This window comes from Rhipicephalus microplus, chromosome X (assembly GCF_043290135.1).
Source record: "Rhipicephalus microplus isolate Deutch F79 chromosome X, USDA_Rmic, whole genome shotgun sequence".
In the NCBI taxonomy this organism is placed as follows: domain Eukaryota; kingdom Metazoa; phylum Arthropoda; class Arachnida; order Ixodida; family Ixodidae; genus Rhipicephalus; species Rhipicephalus microplus.
The window spans coordinates 11,293,873-11,315,712 of NC_134710.1; the positions used below are offsets into that span (position 1 = coordinate 11,293,873).

The following is a 21,840-nucleotide window of genomic DNA, read 5'->3' on the forward strand; positions in this document are numbered from 1 at the left end:
TCCTCGTGGGTGGCATCTCACGCGTCGCTATGCATGCGTGCCGCCACGTGGGGTGGTCAAAGTATGTATTGATGTTCTCTAGCCTGGTGGCCCACTCGCTTATCTTGGGATTTGGGTGCTTTGTACCTCTTGTGCTTCCACCGCAAATTAGCTTTGAAGTTACAGTAGTTAAAGTGAGCACGAATGTCACTTCGCTCGCCGCGTTTACGAAATTAGCATGCTGCTCACACACCAAGTAAGAATTGTGACAGTTGTTCACGCTCATCCTGTGTATACCTGTGCGTTCATTTCGTTCATCTTTCTTTCTGTATGAGCAGCATGCCTAAAGTGTCGAGCTGTGACAGTTTGTCTGCACTTGTCCTGTGCATGCTCATTTCGTGCATGCTTTGTGCTTTAGGTGTGTGCTACAAGTTTCGATCTACTAGCTGTTTTTTGCGTGACATAGTAATTTGTTGCTGTAGCATTAATTCCTTCACCCTTGTGGTGAAACAATGCACAATGAACGCTCAAATATCTCTGGGAGGACACGTCTCAATTTCGTGTTATACTGATTCCTAAATAGAAGGATCAGCCACTTTTTTTTTCTTTGCTTTTGCTCATTCAGCCTATCATTTAAAAACTCTCTGCAGAGTCTGTCCTTAGTGAGACTTGATGCTGAACTTGAGAAACTGTGCAACAATTTCAGAAGAGTTTGCTGGTGTGCCATGGTGTTAAAGCTTCATAGCTGTTGTGATAGGTATTGTAGTGAAGCATGCCTGAGTGCCTTTAGTGTGCAGGTTTGCATAGATAAATTTTAAAACGAGGCACAGTAATTTTAATTATTTTTGTTGCTTTTTAATATTGCAATCGCTGCTTATGTTTTGTAAAGAATATACATGCAAGTTCATGTAGGAGGGTCAAATTTTAAATAAATGATGGCACATCAAAATTATGCCGCATGATCGAGGCTGAGATGCATGCAAAAGCTGTATTGTCTAAACGAATACTTTAAAATGCGCTTGTGAACGATTCAAGCTGCCCTCACCATGCTCCGATTGTGTTATGCTCTATGTACTCTTGCAATAAAGGTGCGACAGAATGAAACAGGAATAGAACAGCTTTACGGCTTTATTTGTGCACACTGCTATCAATTTACTACAGCTGATCACCTAGGCTCTGCGAAAGTTACTTTGATGGCTTCTCGGTGTCGGCGGGTGGTGTCTTAGGCTCCTTCATCATCCAAGACACAGCATTCACGCACCACGAAGCAGCTTGTTTTGAATATTCTGGCGTGTTCAGAAGGTGCTTGAATGTGGCCTTGACACCTGCAGGACAGGGAAGGAAGGAAGGGCATCGTTCTGCTCCTCTCAAACTTTTTAACTCCATCTGAAAGTTACAAAATTGGCAGAGAGGGAGAGAGAAAAGCAAAGGAAAGGCAGGGAGATTAATCAGGTTGCACCCAGTTTGCTACCTTACCAAGGGGAAGGGGGGGAAAGAGAGAGAAAATAATGTGCTTGAATGCTTAGCAGTATGTACCAATCAGGCTCAGGAGGTTATGAAACTGAACTGTCGCAGGGTTCGAACAGGACGACTTCGACTGTCTTACACGAAGTAGACTACAATCCATGATGTCAAAGAAGGCTTGCAAGGACTGGCTCCATGGTACCCAGAACTTGCTGTGCATTTCGAGCTGATTGGCTTGTCCATCCACCAGCTTGGTGATAAGTGAGTGCTTGGTGCTTGCCAGTGGCCTCAACACAGCAATTACAGAGGTATGGGAAGGTGAGGGGAGAACAACTGCAAGCACATGAAGGAGCCAACTCTTTGAGGTTGGGAGTACACATATCACGTTTGCATGACTATGGTGTGCCTCCAATTCTAATGTGCAGGTAATCATAAATTAGAAAAATCTGAGAAAGGCAAAACTTGATGCCTATTTCACTTCTGGGTCCAGTGGTAATGTGCACAGACATTCTAGGGCTACATTTATAAAGAAATAAAATTGAAAAGTTATAATCTTGCAAATATAGTACTGTTTGTCTAGGGTTTTTATCGTGGTCATGGCAGTTCTTGGGACTCGTCTTGAGTTATCCTGTGTCCTGTAACCTAGAATATACTTAACTTTTATAGCCATTCTGTGGGGGCAACCTTCCTCTATTTCATGGGATCGAATCCTGGCTGCGGCGGCTGCATTTCCGATGAAGGCGGAAATGTTGTAGGCCCGTGTCCTCAGATTTGGGTGCACGGTAAAGAACCCCAGGTGGTCGAAATTTCCGGAGCCCGCCATTACGGCGTCTCTCATAACCATATGGTGGTTTTGGAACGTTAAACCCCGCAAATCAAACAAATCAAACCTTCCTCTATCAGAAGTCTAGTACTGCAACATTGTGTAGAATTCTCTACCTACAAGAAGGAAAGCCTCCACGTTTCTTAATTTCTAATCTTGCTTGAACCTCTGATCTCATGCACAAGACTGCATTGCTGAAAGACAAACCAGGAACCTTAACCCCTTTCCATATTCCTCTCACAACATCATACCTATTGTAATTCCACAGTGCCCTATTTTTCATCACCACTGCATTCCTGTTACCTTTAGTCCTTGCGTATATATTTTGCGTCCCCTTAGGTACTCGGTCCCGTTGTTTATCCATACGCCCAGATATTTGTATTTAACTGTTACCTCTACCGTGGCCTCCTGTATCCTAAGCTCACTACTTTCACTATCATTAAAAATTACGACTGCTGATTTTTTTACTGAATCTGACATCTAACCTATCTCCCTCATTATCGCAGATGTTCATCAATCTCTGCAAATCTTCCTTGTTGTCGGCCATTAGCACTATATCAGCTGTGTACATCAATGCTGGTAGTGCCTGTTCAGTGAGTTTTTCTTGTTTGATGAAAGAGAAGTTGAAGCCAAGTCTACTCCCCTCTAATTTGGCCTCTAATCCTTGTGGGTACATCATGAATAACAAGGGTGACAGACGACATGCCTGCCTAAGCCCCCGTTTTATCTCTCTGGGCTTGGATACCTGTTTTTTCCTATTTTATAACTACCTTGTTGCTTTTATAGATATCCTTCAAAAGATTAATGACTCCATCTTCCCACCCAATGTGTCCAGTATTCCCCACAAGTCCTCTTGAATCACGCTATCGTACGCTCCCTTGATATCCAAAAATGTCAGCCACAGGGGCCCATGTTCCTTTTCTGCTATTTGATGCACTGCGTCAGTGAGAGCAGATTGTCTTCCAACCTCCTTTGTTTTTACAAACCCATTCTGCAGTTCTCCCAGCACCCCTCATCCTCTATCCATGCCTGCAGTTTTTCCTAGCTTTGTAATTTGCATAACCAGCCTGTAGACCACTGATGTCATTGTTATAGGACGGTAGTTGTTTATGTCAGCTTTGTCCCCCTTTCTTTTATAGATCATGCTCATCCTGCTAAGTTTTCATTCGTCGGAGACTTCACCACCGATTGTTATTTTGCTCGCTGCCTCTCTTAAAGTCTGCTTAGACTTGGCACCCAATGTCTTTATCAGCATAACTGGGATGCCATCCGGGCCTGTAGATGAACTACTAAATATCCTCTTCTCAGCCCTTCCACACTCTCGTTGTGAAAATGGAGCCACTGCACCACTTGATCCATCCTTGTCTATTAAGGTGCATATGGCACTTACTTGAAATTTCTCTGTCACCCTTGTTTTTATATATTTAATAGCTTCGTCCCCTTCTAGCCTAGCACCTTGAGCTGTTGTTATAAACCTCTGCTCTAGGCTCGTCTCATTTCTTAGTTAGTTTAGATGGTTCCAAAATTTTGCAGCTGTCTTTCTATCTTTCTCATCTACTTCTGCCAGCCACTGAGCCCCCTTTCTTCTAATTTTTTCATTGATCAGAAGGGACGCTTCCTTTCTACAGCTTAGAAAGATGTCCCATTTTTTTTCAACATCATCTGTTGGTTCACCCCGCTGCTTAGCACGTCTGTGTTCTCTAGAGGCTTCCTGACGTTTTGCTATGGCTCTCTTAACTTCCTAATCCTACCAACTTTTGTGCTTGTGTCTCCTTTTCTCGGGGCGACTTTTCTTGAGTCTAATTAGATTCGTATACCTCCATACTGTTTTATTATCCTCAGTGATTACTTTCTCAATTTGTTTAGTAGTTATTTCTATTTGCCCTTCTGGATGAAAATTCCCCTTTAGTTGCTCATCTTGTCTCCTTTGCATTTTCATTGCTCCTCCAAAACTGAGCTTGATACGTTTGTGATCACTACACAGACTTCTGGAGCCACATTGATCTATGTGAATTCACCTGAGCCTATCATACATCTTATGTGACATCAGTGCAAAATCTATCGTCGACTGCAGCCTTCCTACCTCCCATGTTATTTGTCCTTCACACTTTTCAGTAATGTTACAAATGATCAAACCATGCCTTTCACACATATCCATGATCATTTTGCCTGTTAGGTCAGTTTACTCATCTATATCTTTTATATGCGCATTCATATCTCCTAGTATAATAATCTCGCACTCTCCTCCTAACTCCTGAATGTCCTTTGATATACACTCTACCATTGCCTGGTTTTCCTCTCTGGCCTTTGCTCCCGTCCACAAGTACACCAAGCCCTGTCGCGGTGGTCTAGTGGCTAAGGTACCTGGCTGCTGACCCACAGGTCGAGGGATCGAATCCCGGCTGCGGCAGCTGCATTTCTGATGGAGGCGGAAATGTTGTAGGCCCGTGTGCTCGGATTTGAGTGCACGTTAAAGAACCCCAGGTGATCGAAATTTCTGGCGACCTCTACTACGGTGTCTTTCATAATCATATGGTGGTTTTGGGACGTTCAACTTCCTATATCTATTACTCAACTATTACTCAACAAGTACACCAAACCAAGAAGTATCATATCTGCCCAGCTACTTTCCCTCTTAACCATAAATGTTTCGTGCATCCATGCTTGACTCTTTGCCAACACATACTTTTATGTATAAATGCCCCAATTCCACCTCTCTTTTGCTGCCTTCTGTTCTATTGCAATATTTCCATACGAGGTTCAGATTGCAAGGTGGTTGCTCCATGTGCCGAAGATGTGTCTCCATAACCCCATATACCATCAGCTCCTGCTGCCTTAACTGCTCCTCTATCTTTTCCCACTTTAACCTATTCCTGCCACCCTGCATGTTAATACAACCTACGTCTGACTTAGCTCGGCCCTTGTGCTTACGTCGATTTCTTCTCCCACGGACTCCGTGTGGCTTGAATATTTGTGCCCCTTTAGAACCGTCTTTGGCTACACTGTTGGCCTCATGGTCCCCCTAAAAAAGCTGTGGCTTGACTACTGCCCGTCGCACCACTGTAATGAATGTCATATTGTGCAAAGGGGCGAGCGCTGGGCTCGTACACGTCTTGGTTCACATCTTGGTTCACGCTAGTGACCGCAACGTTCCCTGGTTGTGCAGTGTACTAAAAGGGCGGTGCGCTTAGGAAGGGTAACTTAGTGACGTCTTAACGTTTACTCCTTTGCCAAATGGTGCCAGCATGGTGCCAGCCTGTTGAGCGCTGACAAAATGACAATATCATTCAACAACAACCTGTAGTTTTTAAAAACACTTTTAAAAAATTTCACATTGTTTAACTGCTGGTAATTTTTGGCTGGAGTAAACAAAGCTTGTTTAAAAGCAAGAGTGAGGTCAATAGAAAACTGGGGCGATTGCGATCTAAAAATTATTTTGCTGTTTATATTACTTACTTTTTGCTACTCCACAAGTTTTTGCTACTCCACAAGTAGTTGATTTTGTTCACTCTTATTAGTTCTATTTTGTTGTGAATGTATAATTTATGTATTACCTCTTTCACTTGTCCTGACACACAAGTTTTTTTATGTAACCAAATTTTCCCTCTCGTACTTGTGTTAAGTGCTTGAGTTCCTGGTCACCATGTTGCAGTGTTGCCACTTCAAAGACCACAAGCGATGTTTTCAAAGATTATTTCTGCCCATAGAGAATGCCTTCCTTTCTGCTTCACTCCAGCAACAAGACCAGCGTCACCTCCGTGGTGCCTACAACAACCACAGGTGTGCCTCTCTATTCCGGGAATAACGAACAAGAGCCGTCATTCAACAGTGGTCCTACGACAGGTGACGTCGCTACTCAACTAAAAATACGGTCAGAGGACCCACATTCACAACGATGGATCGGTCTCGGCTGACAGCTCCACAGGTGCTGCTGTCATCCCGGCGTACCAGGTCACTATAAAGCTCACACTGTCGCATAGGACAACATCCACAGCAGCGGAGCTTGTCGCCTTACGTGTTGCTATACTTTATATCGCGGAAGCCCGACCTCAAAAATAGGCTGTGTTCTGCGACTCTAAGGCATCCCTTCAGAGCTTGCAATCAGCTTTACGACAAAAGGAGCATCAACAACTAGTGAATGAAATAAGAGAAGTGATTCACAAAGTTTTATCGAAAGGACATGACGTGGTGTTCCAGTGGTTACCGGGACATTGTGGTATTGTCGGTCATGACTTTGCTGATAATGCTGCCCGATCCGCCCACGCGGACGCCCAGACAATCCCAATTCTATTGTCGAGAACCGACGTTGCAAGGGGCCTTCACTCGTTCGCTAACACCATGTCGGAAACTTGGCTGAGTGACCCCAGTGTCAGGAACCGCCGCCTACACAAATTGGACCCATCGAGAAAGCTTCAAGTTCTATCGGACCTCTCCCGCCAGGATGCAACATTACTGTGCCGCCTGTGGTTAGGAGTAGCTTTTACAAAGGCGTACTGGTTTCGCATAGGAATGGCGGATAGCTCCCGATGTGAATCGTGGGACACTGACGAGACAATAATTGAACATCTACTGTGTTCATGTGAACGTTTTTCGAGAGAACGCAACTTGCTACGCGAAACGTTAGAGGCACTAGACAGTAGACCTTTCTCCAAAATGAAGATCCTTGGTTCATGGCTGAACGCGTCGCAGGCCAGCAAAGCGACGTGAGCACTGCTAAGTTTTCTAAAGACGACCGGACTACGCGACCACTTATAAGCGTGCAATGGACAAGGTCACATCTACACACACGTTGCCCTTCACTTCTCTCTCTTTTCTCCTTTAATCACCTCACCCCTTCCCCCAGTGCAGGGTAGCAAACCGGACATGCGTCTGGTTGACCTCCCTGCCTTTCATTTCTTCCTTTCCTCCTCCTCCTCCTTGATCTGTCTGTTAATACACTGCATAATTGTTTTCTTTGTGTATGAACTCGCTTTGTGTCAGTTTATAATAAATAAGAATGTTTTATCTGAATATATTGTCTTTGGCTATTTTTGGGTTACTAATGGGCCTGAACTTGGCAGGTTTCTCTCCGAGCACCTGGCAACCCTGCGTTAGGCTCATTTTGTTTTTGTTATTAGGCATAGAGTTTCCCACAATACTAACTAGAGGGAACTCTGGCGCTAGGGTCTATGGGAGCTGCAACGCACGGCACTTCAACGAGCATGGGAATGATGGGTAGTACACATATTTGTCTAATTTTCGTACTTCTGGCCTGCTTCTGGCTCCGTGTGTGTTCGTGTGGCTTGGAGCTGTTTTTTCACGAAAACATAAATTAGCAAATGTTCACCGTTTGTGCTTCACAACCTTATTTTTTTAAGCTTACTCTTTCGAATCAAGACCCTAAGTTCAAAAGGCTTCGTTCTTTCTTTCAAAACAAAACCGAAACAAAGCAATAAACAAAGCCGAAAGTACGATTCACCGCCCGCAAGTACGAAGACTAGGCAAATGTGTGTACTACCCAGCATTCCCATGGTCGCTGAATGATCGCAGTGCCAGAGTGCCCTCTAGTTAATTTTGCGAAACTAAGTTATTAAGTACTAAACTGGTAGGTGTTCTGTTGTACTACCGTATTCTAGTACTCTATACTTCTGTAGCGTCATGTGCCAGTAATTTCCCAGTATCGTAAAGTGTATATTTCTCTTTTCCTGCTTCGATATGGGTGCGTTATCTAATTTTAAACGGGTGCAACAGTGGGCAACCTTTACACGCCGCTGGCTCCTTTACGACGCGTGATGGCAGAACCCATTCCAGTCCGCCAAGATGATCTCCGACGTGTTGCAGGGCAAACACAAGCCGATATTTTCTCCCACAAGCGACTGCGGGGACCACGTTGTGGTGACGAACTGCAGCGAAATCGCCATGCCTTGGTACGAGTGGAAGTACCGCATCTATTTCCACGACACACGGTTTGCTGGCGGGCGCTCCTGGACACCGGCATGGCGAGTGCAGGACAAGGACGCGACAAAGGTTCTTTGGAAGGCTGTGTACAGGGCACTGCCAGGCGACCTGAACAGGCAAACCCGGATGGCCAGGTTGCACCTGTTCCCAGACGACAAGGTGCCTCACGAAATTATAGACAGCATCTCGGGTCAACTGAGGCAGCTCCGGCGTGCACCTAAGAAGCTCGTCCAGTACTCGGAAGAGGAGCAAGCGAAGTTCCCAAAACTATTTGAGTACCCAGATGACTACATTATTCAGTAGCCCAGCCGTCGTAACTGTTCGCGCATCGCTGTAACAGAATTGTTGTGCAAATTAAATTGTTCATCTCGAGCACATTTTACCGATTGCAGGCAATACGTGAAATAAAGCAGTATTGTTCACTTCCTTCTGTTGTGGGCTAACCTGGTGCAAATAGTACGCTTTCCCGCATGCGAAGTAAACCACCGTGCTCGAACACAAATCGCCCTTCTCTTACGTTCACTGTTAGCAGCATGCAAGTATACGACTACACATTCGCTCCAGATGTAAAAATTCCGATATCAAATGCTCCGCACCGCTTTCCATTCTGCTAAAAAAATTTGGCCCTATAAAAATTGGTTATTGGTCTTTAAAAAAAACAATAAAGCACTTTGTTGCTTCGTAATTTATAATTTATTCAGATGGTCATGAGCCTGGCATTTTCACCAAAAAGAATGTTCACTGGAATGTGGAGTCTCTGTCGAAGTTTCTGTCTATGTATGATGTACTTGGGGTAGTCAAGCGACAAATGATGCAGATCCTGGTCATCGTGGCCACACAAACATGTTGACAATGGCACACAATGAAATAACTATGGATAAGCAGTTCCATGATCTATGTAGATATGAATGTGTGAACAAAAAACAATCTTTTTATTATCAAAAACATGAACAGCTTATTCAGTGGCTTCCGAAGTCTCAGACTTGCAGATTCCAGGCTTGAGCATTTCAAAATTAACAACCTGTAAAAAATGAAATCTGGGAATGTAAAATGAAGACATCACAAATGCTTAAGACGCATTCTGTATGTCACTGCTATATATCCTGAACAAAGCTATTTCACAATTAGTAGGCTAGAAAAGACTCTTTCTTTAGCCGACTACTCAAACAGACTATAAAAAAGCACAACAAGATTCAGGTTTTTTTGTATCATTAATTTGGGCCACAAATTAATGATAATGGCTGTTGAATGTTCTAAATTCTTAGAAAGATCAAGAACAGGTCCATTTGCTGGCGGTATTTTAGCACAGCATTTGAAAATGCACTCTCCTACTGCTTTAACAGGGTCCAGAAGCAAGCACGGTGTCTACAGAATTCCACTGTTAGAGAACATCGAAAGCCACTCGGTGCCACCACCGGCCAGCTGTAGTAATAAACAGTGACACAAGTGCACCATAAATGGTGCACTTGCCACGTCCACTACTGTTTGCTCACTTGATAAAAAAGCACCGCACATGGTGCTCACTGTGCCTGCGCAAAACTATTCGCAGTCGCCAGCAAGTGGTGGTACCGAGAAGCTGCCACCCACTCCGATGTTCTCTTTAATAGTGCACCGCTATATACATTACTTATCACGATTCCAAGACCCCTCCTTGTGTACTATAAGCATTTGAACAAGCAGAAAGCACAATTCACATGATTTCATAGCATGAAAATGAATCATGTTAGCCAAGACATTAGGAAATAAACACATCCTTCAACAGCTATCTATATTCCACCTCTTAGCACCAAAGTAAGCATTGAACCGTACACTGTAATCTTATGCTTTCACTACCTAGGCATCAAAATTGGGCCAAGAAAACCAAAAGAAATCTTACCACTATTTATTACTGCAATAGCAATTATATGAACAGTCTCGGCTGGTTTTTCGCCGCCGCCGCCATCATTCACGTGTGTGTGTGTGTGTGTGTGTGTGTGTGTGTGTGTGTGTGTGTGTGTGTGTGTGTGTGTGTGTGTGCGCGTGCGTGCGCGCGCGCGTGTGTGTGTGTGTGTGTGTGTGTGTGTGTGTGTGTACACAAAATGAAGGATGTGCTCATTCTGCGAAGGGAACATCGCCTTTCTGGCCGAGGTCCACGGGCTTATCTCGTCAGCGAACAAAAGGCTTATGGTTGCCGCACTATCGCAGCAATGATCAACGTGTCTTGTGCCCCCACAGCAGGTGGGAGCTTCTACAGGATGCGCTCTTAACATGAAAAAATGGCGCGAAGAGTGTACCTGAAGCGGCAGTGTTCTCTTACACCAGCGTTTTGTAGAGTTACGCGAGATCGCCTCACTTCATATAACATTGCAATTCGTCACTATCACATTCATTGCTTTAACTTTTCAGTGAAACTGATTTTGTGCAATCATCCCTGCCAAAGTCACGAACTGCACTTGACAACATGCACACGAGTATACACAGCGACCAAGAAAGCTTCTTGAGACACAGGTATCCAGCGGCTATGCATAAGTTGCAGGGTCTGTACCATTTCTCAAGAGTTATTTGCGTCCATCTGTACCTGTGATTACGTTTCGTATGTCATTTGTGCATGAGAAACGCGGGGCACGTTTAGATCTGCTTGCCACTCTTCGTGTCATGTTCCGATTTGTTGCTATTGTGTTCGTTGCTTCGCCTTTGTGGCAAAGCTGCGACTTTTTTTTTCACCCGCCAAATGCACAGCACCAACAGAGACCTCTAAGCTTGGCTTGGCTTTATGCCTCATAAATACTTCCTCTTGGTGAGTTGGTTCATTGCACAGCGAAGGAGTAACAGCGTAAACACCCACCCACAAAAAAGACGTGTGTCCGTATCAGTATATCTGTGAGTGTACATTCATGCTGTTCATGGACGTCAGCAGGAGGAATGCAAAAGGGGCACTTGCCCCCCTCAAGCTTCACCAGCACTTGCCGTCACCAAAGCTACATCAGTGCTCTCCCCCACTCACGATGAAACACTGGTTTGTAGCCCCCAAGAGAAAATCCTGTCGACAACCATGGTATTGTTACTCCTTTGCTGCCTCGTAGAAAGCCCCCATAAAAGTTCTTTGCATTCCTTGGCTTACAAAAGTTCACTGAAAAACTTGAAGCCGGCAGTTGATAACACCAAGTACTCTGGCTCCACAACTGGAATGAAGCTGAGTTAAACATTATGAAGAGATGAAGCTTCAAGAAAATCCTTGAAGGTTTAACTCTTGAAAATGAAATAACATCAAGTAGGCATCAGCAACGTCCTATAATTAGCAGTTACAAGCATGTGGAAGATCGTCCATTCAAGTTTCCAACAAACAGGTTAATGTTCTTTGTACTGCCAGAACTGTCAAAATGTGTACCTAATTTCCCATAGATTTCCAAAAATGTGGACTTATGACAATTGACTCATCATCAATGTTGGTACAAATTACAGTGACAATCATACACTTGCTTCTAATAGTGAAAGGTTTAGGTACTGCCAAGCTATTCTCCTGTTCTGTACTCTTTCAATTATTCCAGACGCTTCAGGTGTGTGGTGGCACGTGGCATCTTCCAAGCATCTGGCTTCAAGTCGACGTCAGACCCTCTGCTTTCTGTGAATGCTGTTTAGACACGTGAGCATGTATTGGCAGTAAAAGCGAAAATTCGGGAAGCAGAAAGTGCACAAATTGATCTGCTTTACTGATGAATGAGCAAACAGCTGCACACATTAAAGATGGCAGCTACTTAGAAAAAGTCGCAGAGGCACATAGAGGCGGCTTTTAAAAATTCTATTTTACGATTAGCCTAATGTGGATATTCTGTGCATGTCTAAATGTCCATAGACAATCAAAAGAAGTCTCAACACGGCAAACCTGCAACATGAAGCTGAAGATGTAGCAACAAAAAGTATGCCCACGCACACTGCATGCTCTTAAATATGAAAGGCCACAAGCCAGTACCTAGCCTTCCTTTGCTGCAATAGTAGGCTTAATGGTTTTCAGATGGCAATTCAAATATGCAAAAATAATCTACAACTTAGTAAACACAAAATACCAATACGTTTCTACCCTACCCTAACTTTTGGCACTTATAGCAGTAAAAATATGAATGGTCAGCGGTGCCCAGTCATGTGATCGTTATTGATTGGTGTACATGGGCTATCTTTTTGTTAGTTTTGAATCATTGTTTGTTTCTTCATAATAAAACATATTACTCTATAAAAATGTTTATATGCTTGCACTAGTAATATGTATTAAAGTGGTGCTGCCTCCACTTGATGTAATGATACCATGCTCGTCAGCACGTCCACGACACAGGTGCAGGCAACCTTAGGCGTAGGTGCACACAACACTGTACGAATACAGGAAAGGTGTGTAAAGCCACATAGTCTCATTGTAAAAGCTTGATGTTTTCAAGAAAGGTTGAATAGCTTTAAAAAAAGAAAAGGTGTTTAAGCATAGTTAACTTTCACGAAAGCAGAACGACAGCTTTCACAAATCACGAGAAGGGATAGCGTCATCACTATCAATTCTTAGCATTCTTAAAGGAAGTGCTCATATATGTTTAGATCTTTTCAGATCGAAAAATACTGTTCATAAAATAGCTATGTGTTTTTAGGATTAACCACTACAGGCACCAATACTAGGAATCGTGAGGTTTCTGTCGTGCTGTAAAAAAACTGGGTTCAGAAAAATTGGTTGTCAGACCGTTTAAAACATTTTAACGCAAGAACGTAAAAAAGTTTGTTTTGCAGGAAATCCGACGTTAGCGTCATTGATAGTGGGCGAAAAATCATCAATTTGTGCATGACTAAAAAATAAGAAAAAGCAAATACTAAAATAATGGAAAATTCCGGTTCCGAGTGAGGATCGAGCGCAAGTTGTTTGCAAGAAAATGCAGAGAAAAGAACCTCCTAAAAACTGAAAGTAACCTTGATGCTTTACAAGACACAAGTCCTATACGCATGGTTGACAATACAACATATAATATCACAGTAATAATGCATGGTACAAGTGTACATTGCCATCCGGCGTGAGAACATGTGATTATCATAATGACTTCTTTGTATAAAGCCGGCCATCTACTACAAGAGGCACACAGGTTACTGCGCCTATTCCCTAAAGGCCAAGTTGTGCTCAGCAAATGCTCGGCAAGTGCTCAGCAAGTTCTAGCAAATTATACACGAATAATCACTCGTGGTTTAAAGTATGCTACTCATTACACAGAATGCAGCCATTTGCAAAAAAAGCCACTTTTAACTTAAATATTTATATTGTAGTAATACACAATTTAATCATCACCAGAAATATCATACAATAAAAAGTATGCATTCAGTGGTTGACGTATGCACTAGGGACCGGACATCGCTATCGCATTAAACTCAAAGGTGAAGCTTAAGTGTCTTCCAATGTTTGTCCGCGTTTTCATAACAATGTTCTTATCTCTTTCTGTGCCCTTCAATATTACTGTCCACACTAACTCTTCAGCTCTCACCTTTGGACGAATGGTTACCAAAACTGTCAAACACTGTGACAGGTGCCCAAGCATATATGAATGAATGAATGCATTTTTATCTAAAAGAAAAAAAAACTGGCATGTTTATATTGGGGAATCATATGTTCAGGTTAGATTGTGGCAAATTCGTTCGCAAGTGCACAAATTGAAGATCCCCATCTGCTGGTCTCACACTAAACTGCCCCCAATGAGCTAGATCCACATGTGTTTCTTAGCCTAAATGGTGTTCCCAGGATTTGCAAATATTATATACTTCTTAAAAAGTGACATTGAACACTAAATTAAGCATTCACACACCTGCTTTGCATGGGAATCTGCAATGTTTGGTAGCAGCTCACTTGTACGACCACAGCCGATAAGGTCCTGTAAGAGTGCAGAGATTTAATGAGAAAGTAATTAAAAACACAAAGAATTATAACGAATGCTCACACACATGTTAGCACAAGCAGAGTCCTTCAATACTTTTAATGGTCATGAAGCTTCGGCGAAAGTTTGATATAGAAACAGAAGCAACCGCTAGGGGCGTCCATGGCGCGGCATCGGAGCGGCCGTGACGCTGCAATTGTACAGCACGCACCGGAGCTCTAAACGTTTATTACATGTAGCCGTAAAGGTTGAATAAGTCTTCAGAGTGATGTTAGCTTCAAGAAAATTCGGGAAAGCTCTAACACTGTAAAATTTAGCGTCGAATGAAGCCCTGAAGCTAAAAATTCGACAGCATGCCGATTCCACGGTAAGATATGCTACCGCTATAAATGCATGCTTATTTTTTTGCTTTCCTTAAGCATCTAGTGAACATTTGTGCACAATCTAGAGTTCTTCCACGATTCTGGTGGTTAACGCCTCGCAGAAGTGCAGTGGCTGCAACTTTTGACCGCATATCCAACCTTCCAGGCTATATATACATTCGGTGTTTCTATATATGAAGATATATTATCTTCTTGTGCTCTTAAAATTGCTTCACACCTATTAAACCTATGGCCCCTTTGAATAAATCAGTGCTTTTAATTTAGCAAGAGATGAGGATCAGGCAATACTTCATATGACGTTTGCCTCATTTTCGTGTTTGTTTTGTGTTAATTTATCACCATGGTGCTGTAGCACGTTCTAAGTTCGGTTGGCCATGCAATGTAGTTTCTCGGTCCTTTGCTTTGCTGTATAGCTTACTCATGCTGTGTTTTCTCTGTCCTTTTTTATTTTTTGTGCTGTAAAGGCGAACGCCTAACATGCCTCCTGAAATGTGAAAATTGACTGACTGCGTCCCGCGCCGGAGGCGTCAACATGTGACGCAAAAAAGTTATCTTCTCGTGGTCATGATGCATTGATATCGAAAATGAACTTTTCATGCTTTTACAGCTTGTGCAAGTTTTGTATAGTATTTTGGCTCAACTTCTCTTGCCCCGTCACTCAAGCAAACTTCAATTGGTAGCTTTGAAGTCACTGTTGCATGCAACAGATGTGTGCTTCGATTTTTTCAAGCTGGGAGGAGCTACATGTAGTTCCACCTGTTCAGGATATCACCTCAACACTTTTGGTCACCTCAGCGCCTGTATAAACGAAACTTGAGAGCATTTCACCCATTGGGCTTCCGTATTACCAACTGGCATGGAACAAGGAAGAGGTGACCGGTATGCTCACCTTCATTACATGCGTCATTATCCATTGCAGCTATGTCAAGAGAGCTCATGTACAGTCAAATGCAGCCTCAACTGTATCCAGCTCGCTAACAGTTCTCATCGACACTTGCAGGCGGGCAAGCTCTGCATCTTTTTGCACTATACAAATACATCGTGAGGCTGTGAAAAATCCTCAGCACAGCGTCGGCAAAAGTTTCGGAATGTTGCATGGTAACTTCGCAACACCTCTGATTAGCTACTTGTCTACGTGAACGATGTCACTCTCATCAAAGTGCTTTTCACACACGTGCACATTTGGGGAAACAAATTTGAAACCACCAGTTTCTTGTCACAGTGTTGCGCTCTTAGACTTTTCTCGTCGATCACTGTAGGCAGTGAGAACTCGGAGACTTTTTCGTCATTTTTTTTTTGTAACCGGGTACACAACCATGTGCCCAGCAGGTATACGGTTTCCTTCCCGATCTTCAGGCACAGCACACAAGGCAGAATAGTAATCGTACGGTGAAAAACTACGCCATGGCATGCCACAATATTATGCACGGACCCCATAGCGGCCTCAGAAGCCAGCTTCCCTCCGGTCTGCCCAATGCCCCCGCTGTGATGCAACGCCACCCCGCGACCACTGCTCGCAGCACACAAAGCTCTCCCATAGAGTTACAGTGAAGCTTCACGACCAGTTAAAAGTGTTGAAGGACTTTGGTACAAGTAGTACAAGCTAGTGCAAATAAACAGCAGTAACCGACCAACAACAAAAAAAATGACAACCGAGAAGCCTGATACAGAGCATGCACTGTGCTAATCACTTCCATGCATCTACATCAAAGAGCAAAAAACATTTAGGAGGCGGAACTCATATTAGTACGGTGCACACGAGTGAAAAGGTAATGTCACAAAAATAGCATGCGCTGAAGAAGGTGCATCAACTAGCGACGAGGAGCGACAGCCACAGAATGGCCAAACAAAAACCAACCACGAGAATGGCCAGCAAAGCATGTCCACGCACTCTCTTTAACAGCATTTTTGACGAGACGACAAGGGCATTCGTTTCAGTGAGAACGTTAAAATTTATTTTCTGCGCACTAAGACAAGTATGGGCATCAGACCAAAAAATACATGCAGCCAAATACGACTTGTGTTCACAATAAGTGTCTTCAGCTGAAGGCAGCAACACGCATACGGTTCTTTTGACAACTGAAACGATAACGATTGAAGGCTTGTGCGAGTAGTGAAATTCACTACTCACACAAGCCTAGAAATTACCAATATATGAGTAGCTGATTATCTGTTCCATAACTTCTCTTCCCCTGCTGCTCTAACCTTCTTTGCTGTCCTGGCCCTTCTTGAGAGATTAAATTGCGTGACTACGGCCTACTAGCTGAGGAGAGTTTGAGACCCCTGATAAAATGAAGGTTAACAGTTGTGTCTAACCCCACAGACCACAGCAAATAGAGTCCATCTTATTCCATTCCCCAGCCACTGCAACAGGATCATTTTGTAGCGCTTAATGCGTGAATGCCAGTTCAGAATGCCTAACGTACTGTAGACTCATCAAATACACTCACCTTAGCAAAGGTACTACAAATAGCAAAAAGCTTCTTGCCGCAAGCCTTGTAAAGGAGGCTGCTTAGAGACACACCATTATTTTCCAGAGCATTCGCCACAGCGACACGCAGATTCTGAGAAATAAAAAGTAAAAAAGGCCATACAAATTCCTTGTATGTTTGTAACGATCTTTACAAACAGCACAATAACTCACCATCCAGAGTTTCTCAGATGCTGCACGATTTGCATCAATTCTCTCTTTCCTGTGATGAGAATGCATATAATCACTTCACTCTTACATTATATGAACGCAAGAGGACTTCCTCATTGCATGCAAACACTATATGAAACTCCAGCCACTTGAGCCACACAAGCCAAATAGTGACAGCATAGAGATGAAGAAGAGCCTCAGGGATCTGCCTCAGGGATTATCTAGTGTTACTGATTATAGACCAACAGTAGCAAGGAATCTGATCGAGCAAGTTGGTACATTGTAACTAACAGCATGAAGGTTAAAGCAGCCCTCTAACACTGTTTGAGCATGGTCAGACAACACTGGTAGTCGAGGCTCTCGAGCCAAACATTATAGCACAGCCCGTGGCCTTGAATTGACCATTAATTCTCAAAGCTAAAAATCTATCCCCCTTCTTTCTAAATATGAGATATACTCAAATGACCACGCCATATACCCGAATTCACGACAATTGGCTGATTTGAGCACCATGGGGTGCACAGTTACTGCACCCACCACAGAAGGCCGCCATGTGCCTGCACGTGCGCTCGAAAATCAAACGTTCAAAGAAAGCAGAAGAAAAATAAGGTGTTCAAGGTCATGACGCAAGCATGAAGAAGAGCCATCCTTCCTTGCTTAGCTTCCAGCACTTTCGCCGGGACGAGAGAAGAGAGAAAGCTAGATCTCTGCAACTCCATTCGTAGTTGACGGATTCTTAACATTTTTCCAGCAGTAAATTCGTGAGGCAATAAACTTCTCTTGTGAAGCCACTGGATGGTTACTTGAAAAAGTGTTGCAGGGCCCTTTCATATGTGGATACTTAACCATGACACTAGTGCAGCCTCAATTGAGCTGTCGTTGAAACCACCTTGCTTACACCTGTATTTACCCATCACATTGTACACTTACGATGAAAGTAGCAGATGCGAAAATTGCCACTTACAAGGAAGGCTGTCATTTTCCTTAAAGCGGCCCTGCATCACTTTTTGAGCATGGTCAGAAAACGCTGCCGATTAGTAGTAGAGGTTCTCGAGAACACGCCAGCCAAAGGTTATAGCATAGCACGCGACCTGGAATTTACAATAAATTATGAAAGTCAGCTAAAAATTTCTTTCTCTTCCCTCGACAAATGACGAAAAACGCTCAAAAATCACATGGAGATTACCCATCTTATCAGCCATTGGCTGATTTAAACAAGGTGTGTTCAGTTGTTACAGAGATTGCCGCGAGAGGCCATTACTTGTTCACACGTGCGCGTGCGATCGCACTGAAAAAGCCGGGTATTCAAAGAATAAAAAGTGCTCAAGGTCACTAGGCGGGTGTGACGTTCTTTGTTTGCCCCTCCCATTCCTCTCTGCTTAGCTTCCAGCGCTTTCGTTGGGACAAGAGAAGATAATGCGATTGCAGCGTGTGACAAATCTTTGTAACTCAGCTTGTACTGGACGGATTCTTAAAAATTTTGCGGTGTTGAATTTGTGAGTCAATACGCTTTCCCAGAGAACTAATTCCATGGTTACTCAAAAAAGTGTTTAAGGGCCTCTTTAATATAGAATCCTTTATATGGCATATCGGCACAAGCATCATCCACTAACACGTGCCCATATTTGTCCACTTTGTCTGGACATGCACATTCACTTGCACAGAACAAGGAAATGTGAAGAGGGGAGATCATACGCCAAAGAGGCTGTAGAGAAAACAGTCTGCTCAACTGAGCTAATATTAAAAAAAGGGAGGGGGGGCATTCAAAGGTACTTTTCTTTACCACCTGTCAGAAAATAACTAGTTCTGATAACTTATTTAAAGAAACTTTTTTTTTCACTTAAATATCGAGGCTTAACTTTAAGACCTTATCATCCTTATCATCACCCCCATCACCACCACCTTATGTCCACCATAGGCATCCATCAATATCTAATTATCTTCAGCTTACGCCAGCAATATACACCAGCTTGACCCATTCTGCAACTTCACTGCAGAAGTCATTGATTCTGCTCCATGTCGAGTGGAATGGGCTACCCATATCTGTTTACTGATGAACAGTGCTGTCTTTCCGTCTCTTGACATTACAGCTATCATTTTTCACCAGTCCTTTCAATGCACAGTCAACTTGCTTCCTTTCAGGCTTATCTGTTAACGAGCGTGGCACTGTATATGGACTTGAATCTTAATGCCATTTTGCTGCAAAGTAGTCTATCTGTGAATATAAGCTGCAAACCAAGAATTTAAGGAGACGAAACCACGCATACGACATCCTGCAGGCATGTGTTTGAAAACAAGGATTTTTCTATTTTTTTTAAGAAATGTAACATGCAGTTTCGTGGATCATGATGTTATAAAGGTGCTCTGTCATTGTTTTCATTCAACGCCATGTGCTCATATTTTTTGAAATAATGTAAGAAAAAAAAACTGCACACCTTGGATCATCACATTCGTGCTGTTTGGTATTTTTACGTGGGTTCTTTCGCAGAAAAGAAGAAGCAGCAGCTTGTGGGCTATTCAAGGTTAGAGGGACTGTTTTTTGTGACATGCTCTCCTTTTGTGGGCTCCTCTGAAGAGAAGTTGATGCAACAGGATCATTCCGTGTTGATGAGAAAGAATGCTTTTGTTGGTGGCCTTGCAGCATGGTGCGGTCCTTGTTCACAAGAACACAAGCCGTGCTTGAAGGTTTCTTGAATTTGGATTGGAGAAGCACTGAACTTTCCAGATTAGATGTGCAAGTAGCAGCTGTTTCATCAACTAAGTATTGCTCTTTCATTGCACTGCAGGAGTTCTCCAATACTTCATGGTCTGTGTTGTAACTGGATTGAGAAATCGGAAGTTGTACAATGAACAACTCGCTCAAAAAATTTATCACACGAGACCACTGATTGTGGTTTACTGATCATGTTTTCACTTTTCTAGCATTATAAGCAGGCTTAATTGTGCTGCAGTCACATTACAGTAAGTACTACATTTCATTTTAATAAAATGATATAGTTCCAAGTTTAGTGTACAAAATAAAACAATGGGTGAAACGGCTTGCAGAATCCACTTCACAATGCAAAACTCGATAAACTTTTTTTCTTGGTTAGTTAGTTACATTGGGTTTTATGGCGCAAAAGCAACAATGGCTATGATGCGCCAGACACTAGGTGATTTTGATAATAGGGTTAAAATGTGAGGTGATAAACAGATTTCTGTTTACAGTTTGTTTAAAAGACCTGCGCGGCCTCTAGAAACCGAAAAAGATTCTGTATAGGAATGAGTGCATTTTCTGATAGTATTAACATTGGGTGTAGAGGTGTTTGTGCTTTGTAAAATTGTTTAAAATAAGCGTGTCTTCTTTTTTCACAGACTGGGCATGCTATTAAAATAGGATTTATAGTCAGAGGTTCCTTGCAATGTTCGCATTCTGGCTGATCTTCTCCACGCAAATAGAAGTTGTGGGTGAGGTGAGTATGACCTATCCGTAGGCGGCATAGTGTTACTTCGATAAAGCGCTTTTGATGATTGCATGACTTCCATTCTTGTGGAATAGGCTTGACAATTTGAAGCTTGTTATGCACTTGAGCCTGCCACTCTTCTTGCCATCTTGCCCTAAAGGCTGTCCGACAACTGCTGAAACAGTCTCTGAATGGTGCCCTTATTTCTGCTATTTTTTGATGACCTACCCTTGTTGCTACCCTGTCTGCCTTTTCGTTTCCTGGGATACCAACATAGCTCGGCACCCAAACAAGTCGGATTGTCTTGCCACTTTTCTCAGCTTTTTCTAGCTTCTGTAAAATGTCCCCGAGAAACGGTTCGTTTTCGACCTTAAATGTAGGGCTTTCAATGCGCTGAGTCAGTGTATATGACAACTTTTTTGTGATTTCTTGATAAAATTTCTTCGAGAGCAATCAAAAGAGCATATACTTCTGCTGTGAAGATAGATACAAATGGCGGCAGTCTTATACATGTTTCTGAGTGTTTTGATATGACAGCACTTCCTGTATATTCTTGTGCTTTTGATCCATCAGTGTAGTATTCAATGTGCGTGTTATATTTTTCTTGTACGGCTAGGAAACCCTGCAAAATTTGTTCCCGTGGAGCTTCCTTCTTCTTTAAATGAGTTAAAGTGAGGTCAGTGTAGTGCGAAAAGTCCGACCATGGAGCCAGTATTTCCGGCATTCGGACCACGCTTAGCGCCTGATTCAGTACTTTGTAGTCTAGACATATTTCTTCAAAGCGCAAGAGAAGTGGTCTTATCGTGTGCGGTCTGTTGTTGTATTGTATTCTGGTACCGATGTGAAAGACAATAGTGTGACATATGTGGCTTGGTTTCGATCTGGTTCTTAAAACATAGGATACAGTAAGTAGCGCTCTTCTTTGTTCTAGGCACGTCTCGTTGCTCTCAGCATATAAGCTCTGGACAGGTGAGGTTCTATACGCTCCAGTTGCAAAGCGCAATCCATGATGATGTATTGGGTCAAGACGTTTGAGGTAAGATTTTCTGGCTGAACCGTAAATAACGCTGCCATAGTCAAGTATGCTGCGCATGAACGAGCAGTATATGTGTAAAAGGCAAACTCGATCGGCACCCCAGTGTTTCCACGATAGTATTTTCAGAATGTTGAGTGCCTTGTTTGCTTTCTTTTTTGTGCGATTCATGTGGGAAATAAAGTTTAGTTTCCTGTCAAAGACTAGGCCTAGGAACTGGTGTTCTGACTTGAGTGGCAGTACATTGTTGTTGATTTTAAGAACAGG

General features: G+C 43.0%; 2 protein-coding genes and 1 pseudogene across 8 annotated transcripts in view; 2 read left to right on the forward strand and 1 right to left on the reverse strand.

The window, feature by feature from the left end:
• Positions 1 to 1,233: 1,233 nt before the first annotated feature.
• LOC142777433 (uncharacterized) overlaps positions 1,234 to 21,840 on the reverse strand; it is a 175,042-nt gene continuing 154,435 nt past the window's right edge. For 2 of the 7 annotated variants that reach the window (XM_075881828.1, XM_075881829.1), the window contains exons 4-8: positions 19,533 to 19,916; positions 17,101 to 17,149; positions 16,907 to 17,020; positions 14,005 to 14,070; positions 9,113 to 9,224 (exon numbers count right to left, since the gene is read on the reverse strand). In XM_075881828.1, coding sequence (XP_075737943.1) covers positions 9,159 to 9,224; positions 14,005 to 14,070; positions 16,907 to 17,020; positions 17,101 to 17,149; positions 19,533 to 19,916 — 679 coding nt within the window. In that variant the 3' untranslated portion in view covers positions 9,113 to 9,158. Of the gene's footprint in view, positions 1,366 to 9,112; positions 9,225 to 14,004; positions 14,071 to 16,906; positions 17,021 to 17,100; positions 17,150 to 19,532; positions 19,917 to 21,840 lie in introns of those variants that run through there. The other 5 variants (XR_012888088.1, XR_012888084.1, XM_075881831.1 and 2 more) reach the window with 4 other exon arrangements.
• Positions 7,760 to 8,629, forward strand: LOC142777434 (large ribosomal subunit protein uL13m-like; annotated as a pseudogene).
• Positions 14,270 to 21,840, forward strand: part of Pi4KIIalpha (phosphatidylinositol 4-kinase II alpha) — a 310,849-nt gene continuing 303,278 nt past the window's right edge. The window contains exon 1 of the mRNA XM_075881825.1: positions 14,270 to 14,440. The gene's annotated coding sequence lies outside the window, so the exon portion shown is untranslated. The remainder of the gene's footprint in view (positions 14,441 to 21,840) is intronic.